Source organism: Canis aureus, chromosome 4, assembly GCF_053574225.1.
Source record: "Canis aureus isolate CA01 chromosome 4, VMU_Caureus_v.1.0, whole genome shotgun sequence".
Lineage (NCBI taxonomy): Eukaryota > Metazoa > Chordata > Mammalia > Carnivora > Canidae > Canis > Canis aureus.
This window is the reverse complement of record NC_135614.1, coordinates 21,747,501-21,769,638: the sequence shown is the minus strand read 5'-3', so window position 1 is coordinate 21,769,638 and position 22,138 is coordinate 21,747,501. Positions and strand designations below refer to the sequence as shown.

At 38.0% G+C, this 22,138-nt stretch overlaps 1 protein-coding gene and 1 long non-coding RNA gene across 9 annotated transcripts in view; one reads left to right on the top strand and one right to left on the bottom strand.

Annotated features, from left to right (window-relative positions):
* Window positions 1-22,138, top strand: part of LOC144312280 (uncharacterized) — a 106,360-nt gene that overhangs the window by 12,421 nt on the left and 71,801 nt on the right. The gene's annotated exons all lie outside the window — the stretch shown is intronic.
* CCAR1 (cell division cycle and apoptosis regulator 1) overlaps window positions 763-22,138 on the bottom strand; it is a 61,723-nt gene continuing 40,347 nt past the window's right edge. For all 7 annotated transcript variants that reach the window (XM_077894766.1, XM_077894768.1, XM_077894763.1 and 4 more), the window contains 9 exons: window positions 17,737-17,928; window positions 14,065-14,304; window positions 13,362-13,473; window positions 7,514-7,596; window positions 7,046-7,192; window positions 4,151-4,271; window positions 3,877-4,062; window positions 2,962-3,167; window positions 763-1,622 (listed from right to left, as the gene is read on the bottom strand). In XM_077894766.1, coding sequence (XP_077750892.1) covers window positions 1,563-1,622; window positions 2,962-3,167; window positions 3,877-4,062; window positions 4,151-4,271; window positions 7,046-7,192; window positions 7,514-7,596; window positions 13,362-13,473; window positions 14,065-14,304; window positions 17,737-17,928 — 1,347 coding nt within the window. In that variant the 3' untranslated portion in view covers window positions 763-1,562. The remainder of the gene's footprint in view (window positions 1,623-2,961; window positions 3,168-3,876; window positions 4,063-4,150; window positions 4,272-7,045; window positions 7,193-7,513; window positions 7,597-13,361; window positions 13,474-14,064; window positions 14,305-17,736; window positions 17,929-22,138) is intronic.

Genomic DNA, 22,138 nt, shown 5'->3' with positions numbered 1-22,138 from the left:
TTTTTTTTATTGGTGTTCAATTTACTAACATACAGAATAACACCCAGTGCCCGTCACCCATTCACTCCCACCCCCCGCCCTCCTCCCCTTCTACCACCCCTAGTTCGTTTCCCAGAGTTAGCAGTCTTTACGTTCTGTCTCCCTTTCTGATATTTCCCACACATTTCTTCTCCCTTCCACTATTATTTATATTCCCCAAATGAATGAGAACATATAATGTTTGTCCTTCTCCGACTGACTTACTTCACTCAGCATAATACCCTCCAGCTATAGTTCTTTAGACCAGAGTTTCTCAGCTCAAACACTACTGACATTTTGGGGTGGATAATTCTTATTGTAAGCTTTTATTTATTGAGAGAGAGTATAAGTGCGAGAAGGGGCAGAGGGAGGAGACTCCATGATGAGCAGGAAGTCCAATGTGAGTCTGATCCCAGGACCCTGGGATCATGACCCGAACTGAAGGCAGACACTTAACTGACTGAGCCACCCGGGTGCCCCTGGGTAATTCTTTCTTGTTGCGGGGCTGTCCTATGCACCGTAAAATGTTTAGCAACATCCTTGGCCTCTGAAAACTAGATGCCATAGCATTCACTCACCCAGTTGTGAGAAGTGTCTCCAGACATTGCTAAATGTCCTCTGGGGCAAGTTCACCCCCTGTTGAGAATCACTGGCTTTTAGAGTATATCATGTTTTCTACCCTTTTTACTCAACAGTTAATCAACTCTCAAGTATTCACTAAAATTCTGAAGGAAGTACACACACTAATAAAAAAATTATTTTTAATTAAAGAAGGCTTAACTTAAGACATCATACTGACATCTACTGGCTTGGTGCTAAACTGTACATTTGACATATACTGCATTTTTAAAAACCCTCAAAATTGTAATATAGGTGCTATTTTGGGAAAGTAGAACAATTAAATGAAAGCAGTAACATTAACATTAGTACTATTTGTTTTTTGCAAAGTCTAACATATATAATAACAATGGTAATTGTCTTACTTTCTTAGTTTTTGGTGTACTATCTTTTGGATGACTTGAATTTTTAATGAATAGTTTAGAGACTGATAATTAGAGGGGATTTTTTTTAAGACAAGTAAAAAAGTCTGATTCAAAAACTTGCAAAAAATTAAGCAGCATGCTATTTTATGATTTATACTGAAATTTTAAAAGACTAAAAAATTTTTATAAAAACCTAATAATGATAATTCTATAAATAAAACTGCAATTTTCTAAGCATTTTAATAAAAGACATTTGGTAATTAAATACTACTATCAATTAAACTGATGAACTTTATTGGGGTTAAAACTATAACAAAGTTCATCCTAAAACATTTTGCAATGCAAAATTATTTCACTCAAGGAGTGTTTAATAATTTGAATGCCAGGAATTACAAGCAATTTTCAAAAGCAGACTCTTCACATTCATAAAACTTTATACATCATTTGAACTAACATATTTATACTACTAAAATCAAACATGCATCACTTTCAAACATTCTTGTATCATGATTTTATATATTACATTATTTAACACCATTCCTCATCACTACACGTATTTTATCATACACTTGCACCATTCTCCTTGGATTTCTGATCTTTATCTTCATTCTTGACATTATCCTGTAACACAATAGACAAGGGAAAAGTGTATTGTATTAGATTCTCTTAAATATAAGTTTAAAAATAGACAGTCAACAGACTCTCCAGATAGCTCATTTTGCCATCTATAAAAAACTGACACTGGGAAACTAGAAAAGAACCTCTCAATTCTATGCAGAACAGTTTCTAGTATTTGAGAAAGCTATTTAAGTCCTGAGAAATGAGAGGTCCCTAGGAACAATAGTTCCCTGCACAGTAGTAAAATTTTTCACCCCTTGTTCTGAGTAGACTGAGGATGTAGAAGGTCTCAATTATTTGAGTTAGTTTATAATGGCATGGAGTTACAGATTTTTTTTTTTAGTGACAAAAAATGGTGAGGCGCCTGGGTGGCTCCATATGTTAAGTGTCTGCCTTCATCTGAGGCCCTAATCTCAGGGTCCTGGGATGAGGCCCCACATTGGGCTACCTGATCACAGAAAGCCTACTCCTTCTCCTGCTTATCCTCTTTTTCTTCTCTCTCAAATAAATACTATCTTTTAAAAAACTAATAAATTGATTTTGATAGTGCCAAAGAGTTTCTTAACTCTGCCCAACAATAAATAGGTTTAAAAGAAGTAAATAAAAAATAAATAAATAAAAATTAAAAAAAAAATAAATAAATAAAAAAAAATAAAAGAAGTAAATGCAGGCATCCCTGGTGGCTCAGCGGTTTAGTGCCTGCCTTTGGCCCAGGGCGTGATCCGGGGGCCCCAGGATAGAGTCTTGTATCGGGCTCCTGGCATGGAGCCTGCTTCTCCCTCTGCCTGTGTATCTGCCTCTCTCTCTCATGAATAACTAAATAAAATCTGGGATCCCTGGGTGGCACAGCGGTTTAGCGCCTGCCTTTGGCCCAGGGCGCGATCCTGGAGACCCAGGATCGAATCCCACGTCGGGCTCCCAGTGCATGGAGCCTGCTTCTCCCTCTGCCTATGTCTCTGCCTCTGTGTGTGTGTGTGTGTGTGTGTGTGTGTGTGTGTGTGTGTGACTATCATAAATAAATAAAAAATTAAAAATAAATAAATAAATAAAATCTTAAAAAAAAAAGAAATGCTTTTATTTCCCTCAAATTCAATTCACTCTATAGTTCTAAAAAAATGCAAACAAAATTTGCTTTAAGTCTACAATACATAAACCATGTTGACATTCCAACTAAATTCTCGAAAAATATAATCTTTTGGAAATCTCTTTTGATTAATCTGACAAAGGACAGAATATTACTATTTGCTCTGAGAAAAACAACTAAGAGATTAAAGACATTAAAATTTCCAAACAGATTTCAAAGTTAAAATAAACTGAAAAATGAAACTACAAAATCGCTAACCTTCTTCAGAACAGTGTGGATTTCATCCATTACTGTAGATAAGTTTCTGATTGTCTTATTGAGTTGGTTTTCAAACTGCAAATTCATGTTTTCTGAAATCTTTAAGTTTTCTTGCAACTGACTAAAGTCCTTTTTAACTTCTCTGAGTTCACCTGAGAGGCTCTTGTTGGAATTTTCCAAATTTAATATGGTTTTTTCATCTTCATCTGTTTAAAAAAAAAACGAAATTCACCATTTTACCCCTTTAAAATCTCTAATTTAACTTTGAGATTACAAATATTTAAGGAAGCAGTGCCTGGGTGGCTTAGTAGGTTAAGTGGCTGGCTCTTTATTTTGGCTCAGGTCATGATCTCAGGGTCCTGGGACTGAACCCTGCACTGGGGTCTGTGCTCAGCAGAAGTCTGCTCTATCATTCTTTTTTTCTCTCCCTCCCCCCACTTGTGTGCGCTCTCTAAAATAAGTAAATCTTAAAAAGAAATTTTGAGGAAAATAAAAAAGTTATTCCTTAAAATAGCCACAAATGTCACAGTTAAAAAGTATGATGCAATACTCACTTCATTTAAATTAAGTTTTACCCAAGTATTACTTCTAAACCCAGGTTCCATTTTTAGATGAATATATGGATTAGAGAAAGCAGAAACTGACAACTAAGTAGAACTAGGGAGGATTTAAAAAGTGCAAAAGAACAAGTGAGGAATCTAAGAATTCACATGAAAATCTAAGATTAATTCTTATAAAGCTAAGCAATTTTATAGGTTTTAATGGTCAAAAGTAAGTTGTATTATGTGCCTAGACTAAAATGCAAAGTATGGATATGTGTACACAGGTATGTATATACAGGTATGTATAAGTGTGTACAATTATATATTCCAACAGGCTTTTCAAAGTACCAAAATACCCAATGCTGTTCCTTACCCGTTTTTTCTTCTAGCAACTGCAGCTTTTGTTCTACTTCAGCCCTTACTTTTTCACTCTTTTCCAATTTTTGCAAGAGGCTTCCTACATCTACCATGGCACCATTGTACACGATAAGACCAACATTTTCTTCCACATCCTTTGATTCTTGTTTTACTGTTGGTGTTGGAAGTAACAGCCTGTTCCCTATAAAAGAAAAGATCACTATTTTATTATTTTTCTTTTTTAATAATTATAATAAAAATAACACAACCTAAGAATAATATACTCAAACCTAGCATATCTTCCTGCAATGCTTCAGATTCTTCATGGTTTTCTTCATCTTTTGAGGTGTCTGTTAATTTCCGGTAAAAGCAAGATTCACGGAGTACTACTTTATTAAGAAGTTTCTTTACCTGTTATGCAAGCAAATAAACAAGTATAAAATGAGAATACATTTTTGATTCTCCTTAACTGTGTTCTAATTTTCACATGTGATGAACAATGGCATCTATATTCTCAGGTATACTTTCCCACTCAAGAACACTTGTGGGTTGTTTGTTTTAAAAGATTTTATTTGGGGTGCCTGGTGGCTCAGTGGTTAAATGTCTACCTTTGGCTCAGATTGTGATCCCAGGGTCCTAGGGTCCTGGGATTGAGTCCCGCATCGGGCTCCCTGCATAGAGCCTACTTCATGCTCTGCCTGTTTCTCTCTCTGTGTCTCTCATGTATAAATAAATACAATATTTTATTTTATTTTATTTTATTTGAAAGAGAGCAAGTGTGCGCGCACACCAGATGGGAGGAGAGGTATAGGAAGGAAAGAATCTCAATCAACTCCCCATTAAGCACGGAGCCTGTGTTTAATCTCCTAATACTAAAATCATGCTCTGAGCTGAAATCAAGAGCTGAACGCTTTAATCAACTGAGCCACCCAGGTGGCAAAAATTTTTTTTAAAAATATTTTTCATATTTTCTTTTTTTTTTTCATTTTTTTCATTTATTTCTTTAAGGGAGAGAAAGAGCATGAGCAGAGAGAAACAGACTCCTTGCTGAGCAGGGAGCCCAACTCAGGGCTGGATCCTAGGGCACTGAGGGTCATGAACTGAGCCAAAGGCAGAGGTTTAACTGACTAGCCACCCAGGTGCCCTCCTTGTGATTTTTTTTTTTTTTTTAAACTGTCTTCTCTGGGCAGCCTGGGTGGCTCAGCAGTTTAGCGCCGCCTTCAGCCCAGGGCCTGATCCTGGAGACCCCAGGATAGAGTCCCACATCAGGCTCCCTGCAAGGAGCCTGCTTCTCCATCTGCCTGTGTCTCTGCCTCTCTCTCTATGTGTATCTCTCATGAATAAAATCTTTAAAATAAATAAATAAATAAATAAATAAATAAATAAATAAATAAATAAAACCTAAAATCCAAATTATCACTTGAAAAAATTTTTGTTAGTAAAAACCACGTAACGCTGATAGAAATATTAATGCATAGATTAAGGTATATGTACTGCTTGGCTTAGTTGGAAGAGCATGTGATTCTAAATCTCAGGGTTGTGAATTCAAGCCCCACACTGGGCTTGGAACCTACTTTGAAAAGAGAGGTGGGGAGGGGGACCCTGGATGGCAAAGTCGGTTAAACATCCAATTTTTTTTTTTTAAAGATTTTATTTATTCAAAAAAAAGAAAAAAAAAAGATTTCATTTATTCATTCATGAAAGACAGAGAGAGGCAGACACATAGGCAAAGGGAGAAGCAGGATCTATAAAGGGAGCCGATGTGGAACTCGATCCCAGAACTCCAGGATCACGCCCTGAGCCAAAGGCAGATGCTCAATTGCTGAGCCACCCCGGCATCCCTAAACCTCCAATTTCTGCTTTCAGCTCAGGCTGTAATCTCAGGGTCTGGAGATCAAACCCCACACAGGGCTCCACATTCAGTTAAGGAGTCTGCTTAAAAGATTCTTCCATTCTGACCCTTTCCACATCCCTTTGTGTGCACACTCGCTCTCTCAAATAAATAAATCTTTATAAAAACGGGGTATGTACAAAGATATTTATTACAGCATAATCTATAATTCTAAAAAATGAAAACTGCCTTAGAGGCACCTGGGTAGCTCAGTTGTTGACCAGTCAGGTCATGATCCTCACGTTCTGGAAGAGAGTCCCGCATCAGGCTCCCTGCAGGAAGCCAGACCCCCTCTCTCTGTGTCTCTCATGCATAAATAAAATTTTTTTTCAAAAACCAAAAAACTGAAAAAAAGAAAAAAAGAAAAAAAAAGAAACTGCCTGGCAACTGAGACTATTCAAGGCAATTATGGTACATCTATATTACAGAATGCTTTACAGTCATAAAAAGAACAAAGTGGGTTTCTATTTTCGTGGTAGAATGATTATATATTGTTAAATGAAAAAAATTGTCCAAAGGCACCAGCCAGTTCAGTTGGTACAGCATGGGACCCTGGGGATTTATGTTTTTTTTTTTTTTTAATTTTTATTTATTTATGATAGTCACACAGAGAGAGAGGCAGAGACATAGGCAGAGGGAGAAGCAGGCTCCATGCACCAGGAGCCCGATGTGGGATTCGATCCCAGGTCTCCAGGATCACGCCCTGGGCCAAAGGCAGGCGCTAAACCGCTGCGCCACCCAGGGATCCCGGGGATTTATGTTTGAGCCCCACACCGGGTGTAGAGATTACTTAGAAGTAAAATCTTTAAATAAATAAAAAGAGGGATGCCTGGGTGGCTCAGCAGTTGAGCACCTGCCTTCCGCCCAGGGGTGATCCTGGAGTTCTGGGATCAAGTCCCACATCAGGGTCCCTGCATGGAGCCTGCTTCTCCCTCTGTGTCTCTGCCTCTCATGAATAAATAAATAAATAAATAAATAAATAAATAAATAAAAAGAAAAAAGAAATGTTATCTATCTGTAATGTATAAAATTATTTTATGTATATATTTATACACATATATTATACATCCTTATACAAAATGTCACATATACACACATATGAGTTACTTTAAAAAGATCTAGAAGATTACATGAGGCCAGGAAAATATAACTTTGGAGGGGACTTCTATTTTTTTAAATTTTACACATTTCAGTATTTCTTGACTATATCACTATTAGCTCGTATTATTCTTACATTTCAAAAAGATTGAAAAGATAGTTAATTTTCATTTTAAACATTCATAAGACAGATTACCTGAGCCCGAGAAAGATGTAGTCCAAGAGTATAAAGTATTTCTTCCAAATCCTTTTCAAGAAGATAACCACAATGGCTTTGATCAAAATAAACAAATGCCATTAACAGATCCCTGTTAATTGTGATCATTTGAGTCTTTTCTTTTTCCTAAAAATGTGGAAGATAATAGTACATAATCTTTACCCCTGAAATGTGAGAAATGACAACAAAAACATGGAATGACCTTTGCCTTATCTTACAAGTTAAAATGAGTTGATCTGGTTTATATATATCAGAGAAAGGAATAAGACATATTGCTTATCTAATGTAAGCACAAATATCAAAAAATAATTGGCTGAATTTTGCACTGAGTGGTAATATATAGATATACAAGGACTTAAACTTCATAACTATGTTATGCCTAGAAGCCTTGATTGTATGAGAAATGGAAATTATTATATTATAAAGAATAGAGTACTCAATAGATACCTTATCTTTAGAGGGCCTCTCCTTGCAGTACCTGTTGATATCTCTTTTGTCATCTCGTTTGTTTATTTCTTCCTCATCTCGATCTATAAAAGCAACACAACAGCAACAAAATACTCATTAATATAGATATTTTCTATTACTGTAGACATAAAAAATAGTTTTCTATTACTGATCAGTTTTCAAAAGACAGAATAGAAAGAAATAGCATATGAATAAAAATGGTTTGGACTTTAATGGAGTGCTGGCTGGCTCAGTCAGTAGAGCATGTGACTCTTGATTTTAGGATTGTAAATTTTAGCCCCACATTACGTGTAGAGATTACTGAAAAATAAAATAGTAAAAAAAAGGGGGGGGAGGGGGATCCCTGGGTGGTGCAGCGGTTTGGCGCCTGCCTTTGGCCCAGGGCGCGATCCTGGAGACCCGGGATCGAATTCCACGTTGGGCTCCCAGTGCATGGAGCCTGCTTCTCCCTCTGCCTGTGTCTCTGCCTCTCTCTCTCTCTCTGACTATCATTAAAAAAAAAAAAAAAAAAAAGCGGTTTAGCACCACCTGCAGCCCAGGGCGTGATCATGGAGATCAGGGATCAAGTCCCACGTTGGGATCCCCGCATGGAGCCTGCTTTTCCTCTGCCTATGTCTCTGCCTCTCTTGCTCTGTGTCTCTCATGAATAAAATAAAATCTTAAAAAAAAAAAAGAATTATAGTTTTGTTTTGTTTTGTTTTTTTTTAGAGAGGAGGGGGAGAGGAAAGGGAGAACGAGAAGATGGGAGGAGAAGCAGAGGAAAAGGGATTCAGAGAATCTCAAGCAGACTCCCAACTAAGCACGGAGCCCAATGTGGGGCTTAATCTCACAAATCTGAGAATCATGACCTGAGCTGAAACTATGAGTTGGCTGCATAACTGACTGAGCCCCTCAGACACCCCAGAAATGAATTATAAAGAAGAAAAGGAAGAAATGTATAGAGACACTAGAAGAAGGAAAAAATCTTACTTTATTAATATATCTATTCCATGTTTAAAGATGGGAACCTGGATAAATCATTTTCTTTTTTTTTTTTTAATTTTTATTTATTTATTTATGATAGTCACAGAGAGAGAGAGACAGAGAGACAGAGACACTGGCAGAGGGAGAAGCAGGCTCCATGCACCGGGAGCCCGATGTGGGATTCGATCCCGGGTCTCTGGGATCGCGCCCTGGGCCAAAGGCAGGCGCCAAACCGCTGCACCACCCAGGGATCCAATCATTTTCTTTTTAATGTTTTTCATTTATAGACTTTAAATGATCTCTACACCCAACATAGGGCTCAAATCCACAACCCAAAGATCAAGAGTTGCATGATCTTCTGACTAAGCCAGCCAGGTTCCCAGAATTGTACACTTCTAAATGAGTAAGTTATATAGTATGGAACTGTGTCTCAATAAAGCCATTTTTGTAAAAGGGAAATAGGCAAGTGGTCTAAAGCTGGACTGTGGTGATGGTTTAATAAATCTATAAAGTTATTAAGAATGAGTAAGTTGTACATTTAAAAGTAGTGAATTTTGGGACGCCTGGGTGTCTCAGTGGTTGAGTGTCTGCCTTCAACTCAGGGCGTGATCTCGGGGTCCTGGGATCAAGCTCCACATCCAGTTTTCTGCAGGGACCCTGCTTCTCCCTCTGCCTATGTCTCTACTTCTGCATCTCTCATGAATAAATAAAATAAAATAAAAGCAGTGAATTTTGTAGTATGTATCGGCACTTAAACGGTTAAAAAAATTGTGTCCTTGGAATGGATTTTTCTCATATATACTATAGTATAGAATAGTTCAGCTGCACTATAGATTTATTATTGTGGATAAATTAATTAATTTAGCATAAATTAATGCATTAATTAATGCTAAGAGTCTGTTTCTTCCATTACAAAAATAGAGAAAACAACAGCCTCTGAGTAGAATTATAATTACAAGTTATTTTTATTGAGTATACCATATACTAAACAAAGGTTAAATTCCTTTCCTTTATTAACATTTTATAGACATGATCCACCTTATGTGAGTTCAACTTGAAAGCTGTTATTTTCAAAACTTTCTCTCTCTTGGAACGTAGATTTTTTTTTCCCCAACACAACTATCCACATGAAACACATTTAAAGGAACAGGCTCCTGGGGCTCCTGGGTGGCTCAGTTGGTTAAGCCTTTGGCTCAGGTCATGATCCCGGGGTCCTGGATTGAGTCCCATATCAGGTTCTCCGCTCACTGAGGAGTCTCTTCTTCCTCTGCCACTACCCTGACTCATGCTCTCTAAGATAAATAAAATCTTAAAAAAAAAAATAAAGGAACATGCTATCTATAAAAAACTACTTTGTAATCTTTTTCCATGTCATTAATCCTCCAATAGTTTCTTCAAGGGCTGCACAGAATTTAATTGCATGTCTACAGCAAAATATATTTAAATAATTCTCTATTATTAAACATTAAGACAGGAGCACCTGGGTGGCTCAGTTAAGCATCCAACTCTCATTTTGGCTCCCTCATGATCTTGGTGGGGGTTGTAGGATAAAGCCCCAAATCAGGTTCCCCTCTCTGCGACCCCCCAACCTGCTCTCTAAAATAGATCTTAAAAATAAATAAATAAATAAATAAATAAATAAATAAATATTAAGACCAATTCTGATTTTTGCTTGTATAGACAATATGGAATGAACATCTGTGTTGGTATTTTATTTTATTTATTTTATTTTTAAAAAGACTTTATTTATTTATTCATGACACACACACAGAGAAAGAGAGGCAGAGACACAGGCAGAAGGAGAAGCAGGCTCCATGCAGGGAGCCTGACATGGGACTCGATCCCGGGTCTCCAGGATCAGGCCCTGGGCTGAAGGTGGCACTAAACCGCTGAGCCACCTGGGCTGCCCTGTGTTGGTATTTTAAAGGATACAGTTCATTAACATTGTCAAATTTCTGTTCAGAAAAAGTGTAACATTTTTTTTTAAGATTTTATTTGAGAAAGAGAGAGAGAAAGAGAGAGAGTGTGCATGAGCAGAGGGAAAGGGAGAGGGAGAAGCAGATTTCCCAACAGGTCCTGGAATCATGACCTGAGCCAAAGACAGATGCTTAACCAACTGAGCCACCCAGGTGCCCCAATTAAACTGACTATAAGAAATAACTCTTCTCTTTAACCTTGTCAATTGTTAAACTGCATCTTTTATTAAAAACTTTTTGTTAAGAGGCAGCTGGGTGGCAGTCAGTTGAGCATGTGACTTGTGGTTTCAGCTTAGATTATCATCTCAAGCGCCGCATCAGTGTCCACGCTTATGGGAGCCTGCTTAAGACTCTATTTATTTTAAAGATTTTATTTATTTATTCATGAGAGACATGGAGAGAGAGGCACAGACATAGGTAGAGAGAGAGGTGGGCTCCCCATAGGGAGCCCGATGCAATGCAAGACTCGATCCAGTACCCCGGGATCACACCCTGAGCCAAAGACAGATGTTCAACTGCTGAGCCACCCAGGCATCCCTTAAGACTCTCTCTTATCCTGCCCTGCCCCGCTCTCTCAAATAAATCTTAAAACAACTTTTTTATCAAATTGATTGGTAAAAAATACTCATTGCAATATGCTCCCCTGATTACTAAGAAGATACAACATGATTTTAGACATGAAATGGCATTATGTTTTCATTTTTTAAAAAATCACCATTCTACTTTATTTGAAAAAGAGTGATCTTCAAGTAACTTGAGAGGATAATGAAATATAAAGTATGGTGGGGAAAATAAAGGAAAACTATGAAAATATTGAAGCAAGCAGCAACTGGAAATACCAGGGAAACCAAATGAGAACTATAATCGATCACCCTATTTGGCTTTGTTGTTTATGATATTTGTTCAAGTTTCTATTTAAAGCCTATTTGGATATTTAGACAGCTCCAGGAACTTGCATATATATCAGCAAAAAGGAAATAAAAACCCCTTTCTCAAGATTTTATTTAAAAAAATTTTTTTTTAATTTAATTTGGGGGATGCTTGGGTGGCTCAGCGGTTGTGTTTGTTTGCCTTTGGCTTGGGGCATGATCCTGGAGTCCTGGGATCAAGTTCGTCATCAGGTTCCCTGCGTGGAGCCTGCTTCTCCCTCTGCCTGTGTCTCTGTCTCTCATGAGTAAATAAAATCTTCCAAAAAATACAAAAAAAATGTTTGTTTGTTTTTTAATTTTTAAGTAATCTCTATACCTAGCGTGGGGCTCACACTTATAACTCCAAGATCAAGAGTCACATGCTCTACTGAGTCAGCTAGGTGATCCCCAAAGTACTCTTTTCCTTATTAAGAGCTTATATATATTCAAGTGGGAAAAGACAGAAAATAAAATAAGTAGTATAGTAAAATAGCTTCTGAGTTCTGTGAGTAGAGCAGATTAAGAAGGGATTCTGAATGTGTATTGGTGGGGAAGATTGCAATTTTAAATAAGAGTGGGGGCAGAGCAGGTCTCACTGAGAAAGTGACTGCTGAACAAAACTTCAAATTAGAAACCATCAGGAAGGTAGATCTCTTGGAGTTTGCATGCAGAAGGAATGGCCCTAATATAGGGGCATACATAATGGGTTCAAGAAAGTCACAAAGCCTTAGGTGCGAAAGCCAAGTAGAAAGAGTGGTAAGAGATAAAATTAGAGACTTGATGTGATAAAGTATTAGAGGTCACTGGAAACACTGACTTTTTACATAGAGTGGAATGGAGAGCCACTGAAGGAATCTAAGAACAAATGAAAGAAACAAATGACTTAAATTTTCCAAATGTTATTCTGGTAATTGTGTTGAGAAGAGACTTTAGAGAAGGGAGTAAAAGCAAGGAAATCAGCTAGTAGGAGGTTTTTATGTCTTTTTAAAGATTTATTTATTTATATGGGGGGGGTGTGGCAGAGACATAGGCGGAGGGAGAAGCAGGCTCCCGGATCCCAGGGCCATGCCCTGATGTTGTATGTAGAGATTATTTAAAATCAATCAATCAATCAATCAATCAATCCTCTCCTCTATCATACACAGACGTCACAAGGCAGTATTTAAAGGTCTATAGGTTGCACTTATATTGATAGAAGTTTGTTTGTTTGTTTTTATAAGGATTGAGTACTCCACACCGCAGAGTAATTCCTCCTAGAGTTTTAATGGTTTTATTTTCAAAACCAGGTCCAATGAGCTTTCTGAACAGCTGTTGTAGCTATAGAGAAAACAGCTTCCTTCAGAGAGCAGTACTTTGGGTGGAAAGGACAAAATCCCTTCACGTTTGCACATTTTTTAATTGCTTATCTATTGTATTCTGCAGTAGGGTGTAAGTACAGATAAGCTATCACCTCAGATGGGAGCTTAAAAATTTTTTTCCTCAACACCATGGTTCCTTTAACATGTTTCCAATATTCCCAGGTAGCCCACAGTGTCCTACAAAAAAACTCTGGGTTAGACATATGGGGTTCTGGGTAGTGTTAACAGAAGAGAGGGCAGAACTGGTACAGATGACCATGGAGAAAGCTGACCTGGCTGGTAAAGCTGGTAAAGAGAAGCCAGCTTGTTTACATGCTCATTCTAGGACTGCTCGCCTTAAGCACAAAGTGCCATTCAGGATCTATTTTTGGAGGTTTATTACATATGTCTAGTTCTCAATTCCAACAGTTTAGTGAAGATCTAAATAAAATGCTATGTTCTACCTTAAAAAAATCCTCTCATCTATTAAAACAATATAAACAAATTTTTACTAAACCGTATTTTACCATTTCTATTCTAAAAAAGAAAGAACATTAGAATTATAGACTGCAATTATACAAAGTCACCAAACAAAAAATGTATTTTTTCATCCTAAGGAGAAATAAGTAAATTTGAATCTTACCATCTTCTTCATCTTCAGCTTCTTCTGCTTCCATTGGATCATATTCATCTTGATTATTATCTTCTTCAGTTTCATCATCATCTTTAGAATCCTCCTTTCTTTTATCTTCTTTCTGTAATTTAAGATGCCTTAAAATAAGCAAAATATCTGACCAAACGTTAAACGATTAAAACAAAACAAAAAACCATAAATTTATTAAATTTACTTGAAATAGAATCATATTATAAAATTCTCTTAACAATATACTTTAGGGGATGCCTGGGTGGCTCAGCAGTTGAGTGTCTGCCTTGAGCTCACAGCTCACAGGTTACTGGGATCAAGCCCTACGTTGGGCTCCCCATAGAAGGCCTGCTTCGTCTCCTCTGCCTATATCTCTGCCTCTCTCAAGAATAAAATCTTAAAAAAAAAAAAAACAAAAAAACCAAACCCAATACATTTTAAAATTAAACTACAATCCACAATATATGTAAATAAACCATTATGCTGTACACCTTAAAATAAAAAAGGAACAAATTACCAGAAAATGGTTCTAGATATTTATATAGCCTTAATTTGAAAAATTAAATTTCTAATAATACACAAAAATCTTTTAGTTTGGCCTTTATATTTTGCTATCCAATGGAATCCATCATCATTTGTTACTCTAAAGACTAAAGGAAAACTTCTAAATAAGGTTGCTGATGTAATGGAAATAATTACAGACCTTCCTTTCATCTCTATCTTCCTTTTTATCTTTATCATCGCCTGATTTTCTCCGTTTGGGTTTTGGCTCATCAGTTTCATCATCTCTGTCTTCTTTTTTATCTTTTCTCTCATCTTTTTTGCTTTTCTTTTCCTTTTCTTTTTTGTCCTCTTTCTCAGGAAGAGATAATAATGATTTGTATATTCTGACACCAAAATCTCTTTGAAGCATTTCGTTGAAAAGTTCTGCAAATAATGAAACCTATAAAAAGATACCAACAGTAACTCAGCTAACTTAAATAGAAAATTGAATAAATCCAGCATAATAATTTATCAAATGACTCGCCACATCTAACAATATGCGCTAACAAGAGAGTGATAATAATTGATGTCAATGATGTGTAGATCTTCAAAAGACTCAAAAAACTCTCTTGAAGATATAAATACTATGTTTAGCATACTTTTGGCCAAATTTTAGAAAGAATAACAAAACTGCACCACAAAAAATTTGAAATCAGTATAAAAAAGGATTTCTATTTTACACAGCATTTAATCTTCATGATAAATTTTTTTATTTACTCAACGAGTTTTTCTGAAATGCCTCCTATGCTACCAATTGTTCTAGGCATTGGGAATACAGCAGTGCAGATGATAAAAATCAATTCTAGGGGCGCATGGATGGCTCAGTCAGTTAAGCAGCTGCATTCAGCTCAGGTCACCCTATCAGGGTCCTGGGATCCTGTCCTGGAATAGGCTCCCTGCTCAGTGAGGAGCCTGCTCCTCTCCAACCCCACTCAGGTTCTCTCTCTCAAATAAGTAAAATCTTAAAAAAAAAAAAAAAATACTCTAAGTGCTAATGATCTAATGGGAAGAGTAAAAGATAACCAAAGCACCAGCAAATTTTAAGAAGAAAAAAAAGGCGGGGGGGGAATTCCTGGTGGCTCAGCAGTTTAGTGCCTGCCTTCAGCCAGGACGTGATCCTGGAGTCCCGGGATTGAATCCCACATCGGGCTCCGTGCATGGAGCCTGCTTCTCCCTCTGTCTGTGTCTCTGCCCCACCCCCCCCGCCTGTCTCTCATGAATAAATAAAATGTTAAAAAAAAAAAGGGGGGGGATAAACTCAGAATAACAATAAAGTGCAGTGTAGTCAAAGAAGATCTCTCTGATTAGGTGACATCAGAAAAGTGACCCATGGGTAGGCCGGGTGGTTCAGTGGTTTAGCGCTGCCTTCAGCCCAGGGTGTGATCCTGGGGACCAGGGATCAAGTCCTACGTCAGGCTCCCTCCATGGGGCCTGCTTCTCCCTCTGCCTGTGTCTCTGCCTCTCTCTCTCTGTGTCTCTCATGAATAAATAAATAAAATCTTTAAAGAAAAGAAAAAGATTGCAAAAAAAAAAAAAGAAAGGAAAAGAAAAAGAAAAGTGACCTGAAAGTGGCAAAGAAATGGGACATATTGATACCTAGAAAAGCATTTCAGGCAGGGGATACGAACTGAGAATTCTGAGAAGGGAGCATGCATTATTACTATGCAAGCATCCACAGACAATGACATACTCATGAACCTAAAATTATACACTGAATTTTCTATATAAATATTTCTAAGTACGGGGTGCCTGGCTGGCTCAGTCAGAACATGCAACTTGATCTCAGGGTGGTGAATTTGAGCCCCAAATCAGGTATAGAGGTTACTTAAAAATAAAATCTTAGGGATGCCTGGGTAGTTCAGCAGTTGAGCACCTGCCTTTGGCTCAGGACAGGATCCCAGGTCTGGGAATTGAGTCCCACATCAAGCTCCTTGTGAGGAGCCTGCTTCTCTCTCTGTGTATGTCTCTGCCTCTCTGTCTCATGAATAAATAAAATTTTTTTCTAAAGATTTTATTTATTTATTTATGACAGAGAGAGAGAAAGAGAGAGAGAGAGGGGCAGAGGGAGAAGCAGGCTCCATGCAGGGAGCTGGACGTGGGACTTGATCCCGGGTCTCCAGGATCACACCCTGGTGGCACTAAACCACTGGGCCACCGGGGCTGCCCTAAATAAAATCTTAAAAAAAAAAAAAAATCTTAGGGCAGGTGGGTGGCTTGGTAAAGTAGCTGACTCTTGATTTCAGCTCAGGTCATGATCTGAGAATCATGAGACTGAGCCCAGTGTTGGGCTCTTTGCTCCCCAGGCTCTTCTATCAGTGGGAAGTCTGCTTGAGATTTTCCTTCTCCCTCTGCCAACTCCTACTCTCGCTCTCAAATAAATAAAAATTTAAAAAGAAAACTTAAAAAAAAAATCTTAAAATTTTATTTCTAAGGCTATTTCCAACAGATTCAAAGGGTCCGGAACTTGAAATGGTTGACCACAGCTCTAAAATACATAACCTTTGGGGCACCTGGGTAGCTCAGTGGTTGAACATCTGCCTTTAGTTCAAGTCGTGATCCCAGGGTCCTGGGATCGAGTCCTCATCAAGCTCATTACAGGGAGCCTGGTTATCCCTCTGCCTATGTCTATGCCTTTCTCTGTCTCTCATGAATAAATAAAATCTTAAAAAATAGAATAAAATACATAATCTTTGGCAGTGTATTCAGAGTACTCAATAAATTTTAATCAGACTATTTTCCTTATCACAAAGGATAATGTAACGTATTAAAATTGAATTTGTGGGACGCCTGGGTGGTTCAGCAGTTGTGGGATGCCTTTGGCTCAGGGCGTGATCCCAGAGCCCTGGACTGAGTCCCAAACTGGGCTCCCTGCATGGAGCCTGCTTCTCCCTCTGCCTATGTCTCTGCATCTCTGTTTCTCTCATGAATAAATAAAATCTTTATGAAATTATTATTTTGGAATAATTTACAACTTTTTTTAAAGAATGAACCAATCACTTCTTTAGGGATAAAAATATTCAATTATTTTGAAAAATAAACTACATGTTGTAAATCTGTTCTATGATAATGGTAACAAAGAAAGAGATTCAAGTTGAAAAATAAACATCAATTATTTTATCTTCCACCCCAATCAATCACCAAGTATAATTTTAAATCCCACTGAATGGTATTTTAATTCTAGAGTAAATAATAAAGCATTACCTCATTCCCCAAACAGGCAATTACACATTATGTATCATGTGTCTCCTGATATTCTGATAAAAAAAACCACTCCACTACTTATGAATTATTTCTTTTAAATAATAATTAAATCAGAACCTGATTAAAATCTTTAAATCCAACTATCAATTTACAGGAAATACAGAGGCCAGAGTAACATTTAAATGATACTATAAAATGCAATCACAAAAAATGAATCTTCTAGGAAAAATCAGCTGGTGTACCCCCCACCTTCAAAAATAAATCGCAGGAAAAAAAAGCAAATTTATTTTTTATTCAAAAATAAATTGCAGGGGCAGCCCGGGTGGCTCAGCGGTTTAGCACTGCCATCAGCCCAGGGTGTGATCCTGGAGACCCAGGATCGAGTCCCAGATCAGGCTCCCTACATGGAGCCTGCTTCTTCCTCTGCCTGTGTCTCTGCCTCTCTCTTCTCTCTCTGTGTCTCTCATGAATAAGTAATTAAAATCTTTAAAAATAATTTAAAAAAATAAATTGCAGGAAGAAAACAAAAAGAAAAACACAGAATCCATGAAAAAGCCAAAGAGATTTAAGAGCTATATTAACCATCAAAATGTGTGTACCTTATATTTAGATCCCGAACTTAAAATATTACCTCAAATGAATGTTCTTTATTATCCTCTAATCTGTAGTCCAAAAGTACACTCAAAGACATAATGCTACAGTCAAACTTTCCACTTTTTGCAGCCCAGTTTGGATGTACAATGATGGCTGGTTCATCAGGCAAAATGTATCTTCTTTCCCGCCGCTGGCGTTCCATTTCCTCTTGACGTTTTCTTTCTTCTTCCTACATATTTGAAATTTTAAGTAATGTTAAACTGCCATGCAAAATATGTATATATCAAGTGTACACTTTGTGACGAAAAAGGGCAAAATTCCCATGACTCCTTTTAGTGATTATGCCAACCAGAAGGGCTGGAAAGAAAGTTCAAATTTACTAATGAAGATAGCAGTTTTTATGGCTTCTGCTTTTCTCTTTTGGGATTCCCAGTACAAGAAACTGCCTTCTAAAGAGGAAAAAAAAAATATCTGTGTTAACATATAAATCAGAGATTCTGGAAAATAGAGTGTAGTTTCTAGATCTTCCTGAATCCCTACATAAAAAGGGAATAATCTAGACACCAATCCATGTACATTTACAACAAAACAAGGTGAAAAGGTATCCCCATAAACCCCAATACACAATTGAATATGAAAAAACCACAAGAACCAAAAGACCTACATGTTACTGGCATCTGTGTAGAGGGAAAAGTAAAAGGAAACAAATAGCGTTGTTTGATGGATCTAAGAATAGGAAAACCAAAAGCAGTCAATAGACATTCACTGGAAAGTGTGGTCAATTTCATAACAGCAGCTAAAACTAGGCAACATTTTACTACCAACAATAGTGAGTACAAGGAGCCCATCTTAACATCTGAAAGGACCAAGAACATTCTAGTCCTATGAACTTGCAAAGTTGAATTACCAATGCATCTTTCCAGCACAGGGCCTCATACTGAGGAGAAATTTCTGAAAGCAGAATCAGTCGTGGGCAGTACAGCAAAAACAGAGACTTGGGAGGAAAAGGTCCCAATGAACAATGACAGAAGAGCAACAGGGGGTTATCTGGGTGGTTTAGCCACTAAGTGTCTGCCTTAGGCTCAGTTCATGATTCCAGGGTCCTGGGATCAAGCCCCACATCAGGCTCCCTCCACAATGGGACGTGTGATTCCTCTCTCCCTATACCCCTCCATCCCCGTTCAAGTTCTCTCAAATAAATATATTAAGTCTTAAAAAAAAAAAGAAAAATGGGCAATAACATATTTAAAATAGTCAAAGAAATATAAATGGGAATCAAAGATTTTATATTCAGCAAAACTGACTTTTAAGTACAGTATAGTCAAATTGTTACCAACATACAAGAACTTACATATCGCTACCATGAGCTCTGAGAAACCTCCTAGAGATGAGCTTCAGAGACAATGACAAAAGGACTAGTGGCGAGCATTAAATAAGTAATTGTAGAACCAAGACTGAATGAGAATTAAAAGAATACAATATGTAATGATGCTACATGCATCATGCATCCTACATGCTAGGATGATATACTTATAGACAACATAAAAACAATGAGGAGAAAATAAGAATAGGAAATGCAAAAATAATTTTTTAAAAATTTCAGCAATAATCTTGGTGGTATACTATTAGTCCCACATTAGTGTTGTGTCTCTCTATATTTTCCTACCCACTGGACAAAAAAAGACAATTTGAGCTTTAATAAGGATAAGAATTGAAACCCATCAAATGTGTTTAAATCTATAAATTCGGGGCACCTGGATGGCTCAGTTGGCTAAATGTCTGCCTTTGGCTCGATCCTGGAATTGAGTGCCACATCGGACTCCCTGATGTGGGGAATCTGCTTCTCGCTCTCCTGCCCCTTTCCCCCACTTGTGCTCTAATAAAAAATCCTTAAAAATACATAAATCTGGGAACCCTGGGTGGCGCAGCGGTTTAGCGCCTGCCTTTGGCCCGGGGCACCATCCTGGAGACCCAGGATCGAGTCCCACGTCGGGCTCCCGGTGCATGGAGCCTGCTTCTCCCTCTGCCTGTGTCTCTGCCTCTCTGTGTGTGTGTGTGTGACTATCATGAATAAATAAAAATTTAAAAAAAAATACATAAATCTATAAATTCATAATGATGTTTACTTTTTAAAGATTTAATTTTTTATTTGAGAGAGAGTACAAGCAGGGGAGGGGCAGAAAAGCAGGCTCCCTGCTGAGGAGGGAGCCCGATGTGGGGCTAGGTCCTGGGATGACCTGAGCTAAAGGAGGATGCTCAACCAGCTGAGCCACCCAGGCACCCCATAATGATGTTTAAGAACAAACAGGTAACCATCAGAAGATGACAGGGAAGCAATTCAGTATCTTGAAAACCAGATAAAGGACAACACTGCTTACTTTAGGAACACATATAGTAACATGATAACAATATAAAGATTAGGAAGGGTCCTGCATGAAGGTTCATTTTGAAGAAGTGTTCTATATTAAAAAAAAAAAAAAAAAAAGAATCAAACATTGATACTGCTTTCTGTATGAATTTACCAATAGGTAAAACTATACCACCAAGTAACCAGAGAACAGATGAGGAAAATTTGGGACAACAAAATGTTAAGAATTATGACTATTTTTCAACCCCAATGGGTGCTATTATCAAAAATTAAAAACCAGGGGCAGCCCCGGTGGCTCAGTGGTTTAGCACCGCCTTCAACCCAGGGCGTAATCCTGGAGACCTGGGATAGAGTCCGACGTCAGGCTCCCTGCATGGAGCCTGCTTCTCCCTCTGCCTGTGTCTCTGCCTCTCTCTCATGAATAAATAAAAAAAAAAAACTTATTATTCTCTCACAATACTTCATAAATGATGATGTGTACTCCACAATGCACTAGGAAACAGATAATGTTGGTCTGTCCAATTACTAGTGTTCTAACATGCTTCCTATATTCCTGTATTTAAAATTCAGAAAACAGGGGATCCTTGGGTGGCTCAGCGGTTTGACGCCTGCCTTCGGCCCAGGGTGCAATCTTGGAGTCCTGGGATCGAGTCCCACACGTCGGGCTCCGGGCATGGAGCCTGCTTCTCCCTCTGCCTGTGTCTCTGCACCCCCCCCCCATGTCTATCATGAATAAATAAATAAAATCTTTAAAAAAATTTTTAAAAAAATTTCAGAAAACAAATGACAGGCTTATACATCCAAGAGTTATTCTAAGGGCATAAGATGGCTTGAATCTATAGTCTCAGAGTCTTAAGGACTGAAATGCAATCAAATACATAGCTATAGAAGCAGCAAAATTCTGGGACAAGCACTTCACTAGAATTCAATCTCTGAACTTAATGGCTCTGTCAATCAAATTTTCTCTCATTTTCTGTATCTAAGATATAAGGAGTAATTTTTTAAAGTAAACTCTATGCCCAGTGTGGGCCTTGAACCCATGACCCCAAGATCAAGAGTTGCATGCTCTATCTGAGCAATCAGGCACTGCAAACATGAATAATTTACTATTCATTCTTAAAAAGGAAGATTAAAAATACATGACTTGGAAATAACTCAAATGTATCTCAAATGGATAACTAATAAACTGTGATACGTTGATACTACGGAACGTTATTAAGCAATAAAAAGAAAACAAATTAGTGGGGCGCCTTGCTGGCTCAGTTGGTTGGGCATCGAACTCTTGAATTTTGTCTTGGAGTTGTGGAATAGGTTCCTAAGACAGACTCTACACTCAGCATAGAGTCAGCCTGGGACTCTCCCTTTCCCTTTGGCCCCACCCACATGTTCCCTCTCTAAAATAAATGAAAGTTTCTTAAAAAAGGAAAAAATCAGGGGTGCCTGGGCAGCTCAGTGATTGAGTGTCCGCCTTTAGCTCAGGTACTGATCCTGGGGTCCCGGGATCAAGTCCCAAATCAGGCTCCCAACAGGGAGCCTGCCTCTCTCTCTGAATCTCTCATGAATAAATAAAACCTTAAAAAAAAAGGAAAAAATTAGTGATATGTACAAAATGGGTGAATCTCTAATGTATTATTAATGTGACTCAATAGGTTACACGGTTCCATTTACATGATATACTGAATAGACAAAAATATAGCAAACAGGTCAGTGGCTCCCAGAGGCTGGCCTCGGGGACAGAAGGTGCACATGGAGACAAGAAAATGCTTACAAGTGAATGCAGAGGATTTTTAGAGTGGTTGACCTGTTTTATATCTTAATTGTGGTGGTGGTTATGTAACTATATGAATTTGTCAAACCTGCAAAACTATTCACTATAAAGGTCGAATCTAAAAAAAAAAGGGGGGGGGGATTCCTGGGTGGCGCAGCGGTTTGGCGCCTGCCTTTGGCCCAGAGCGCGATCCTGGAGACCCAGGATCGAATCCCACATCGGGCTCCCGGTGCATGGAGCCTGCTTCTCCCTCTGCCTGTGTCTCTGCCTCTCTCTCTCTCTCTCTCTGTGACTATCATAAAT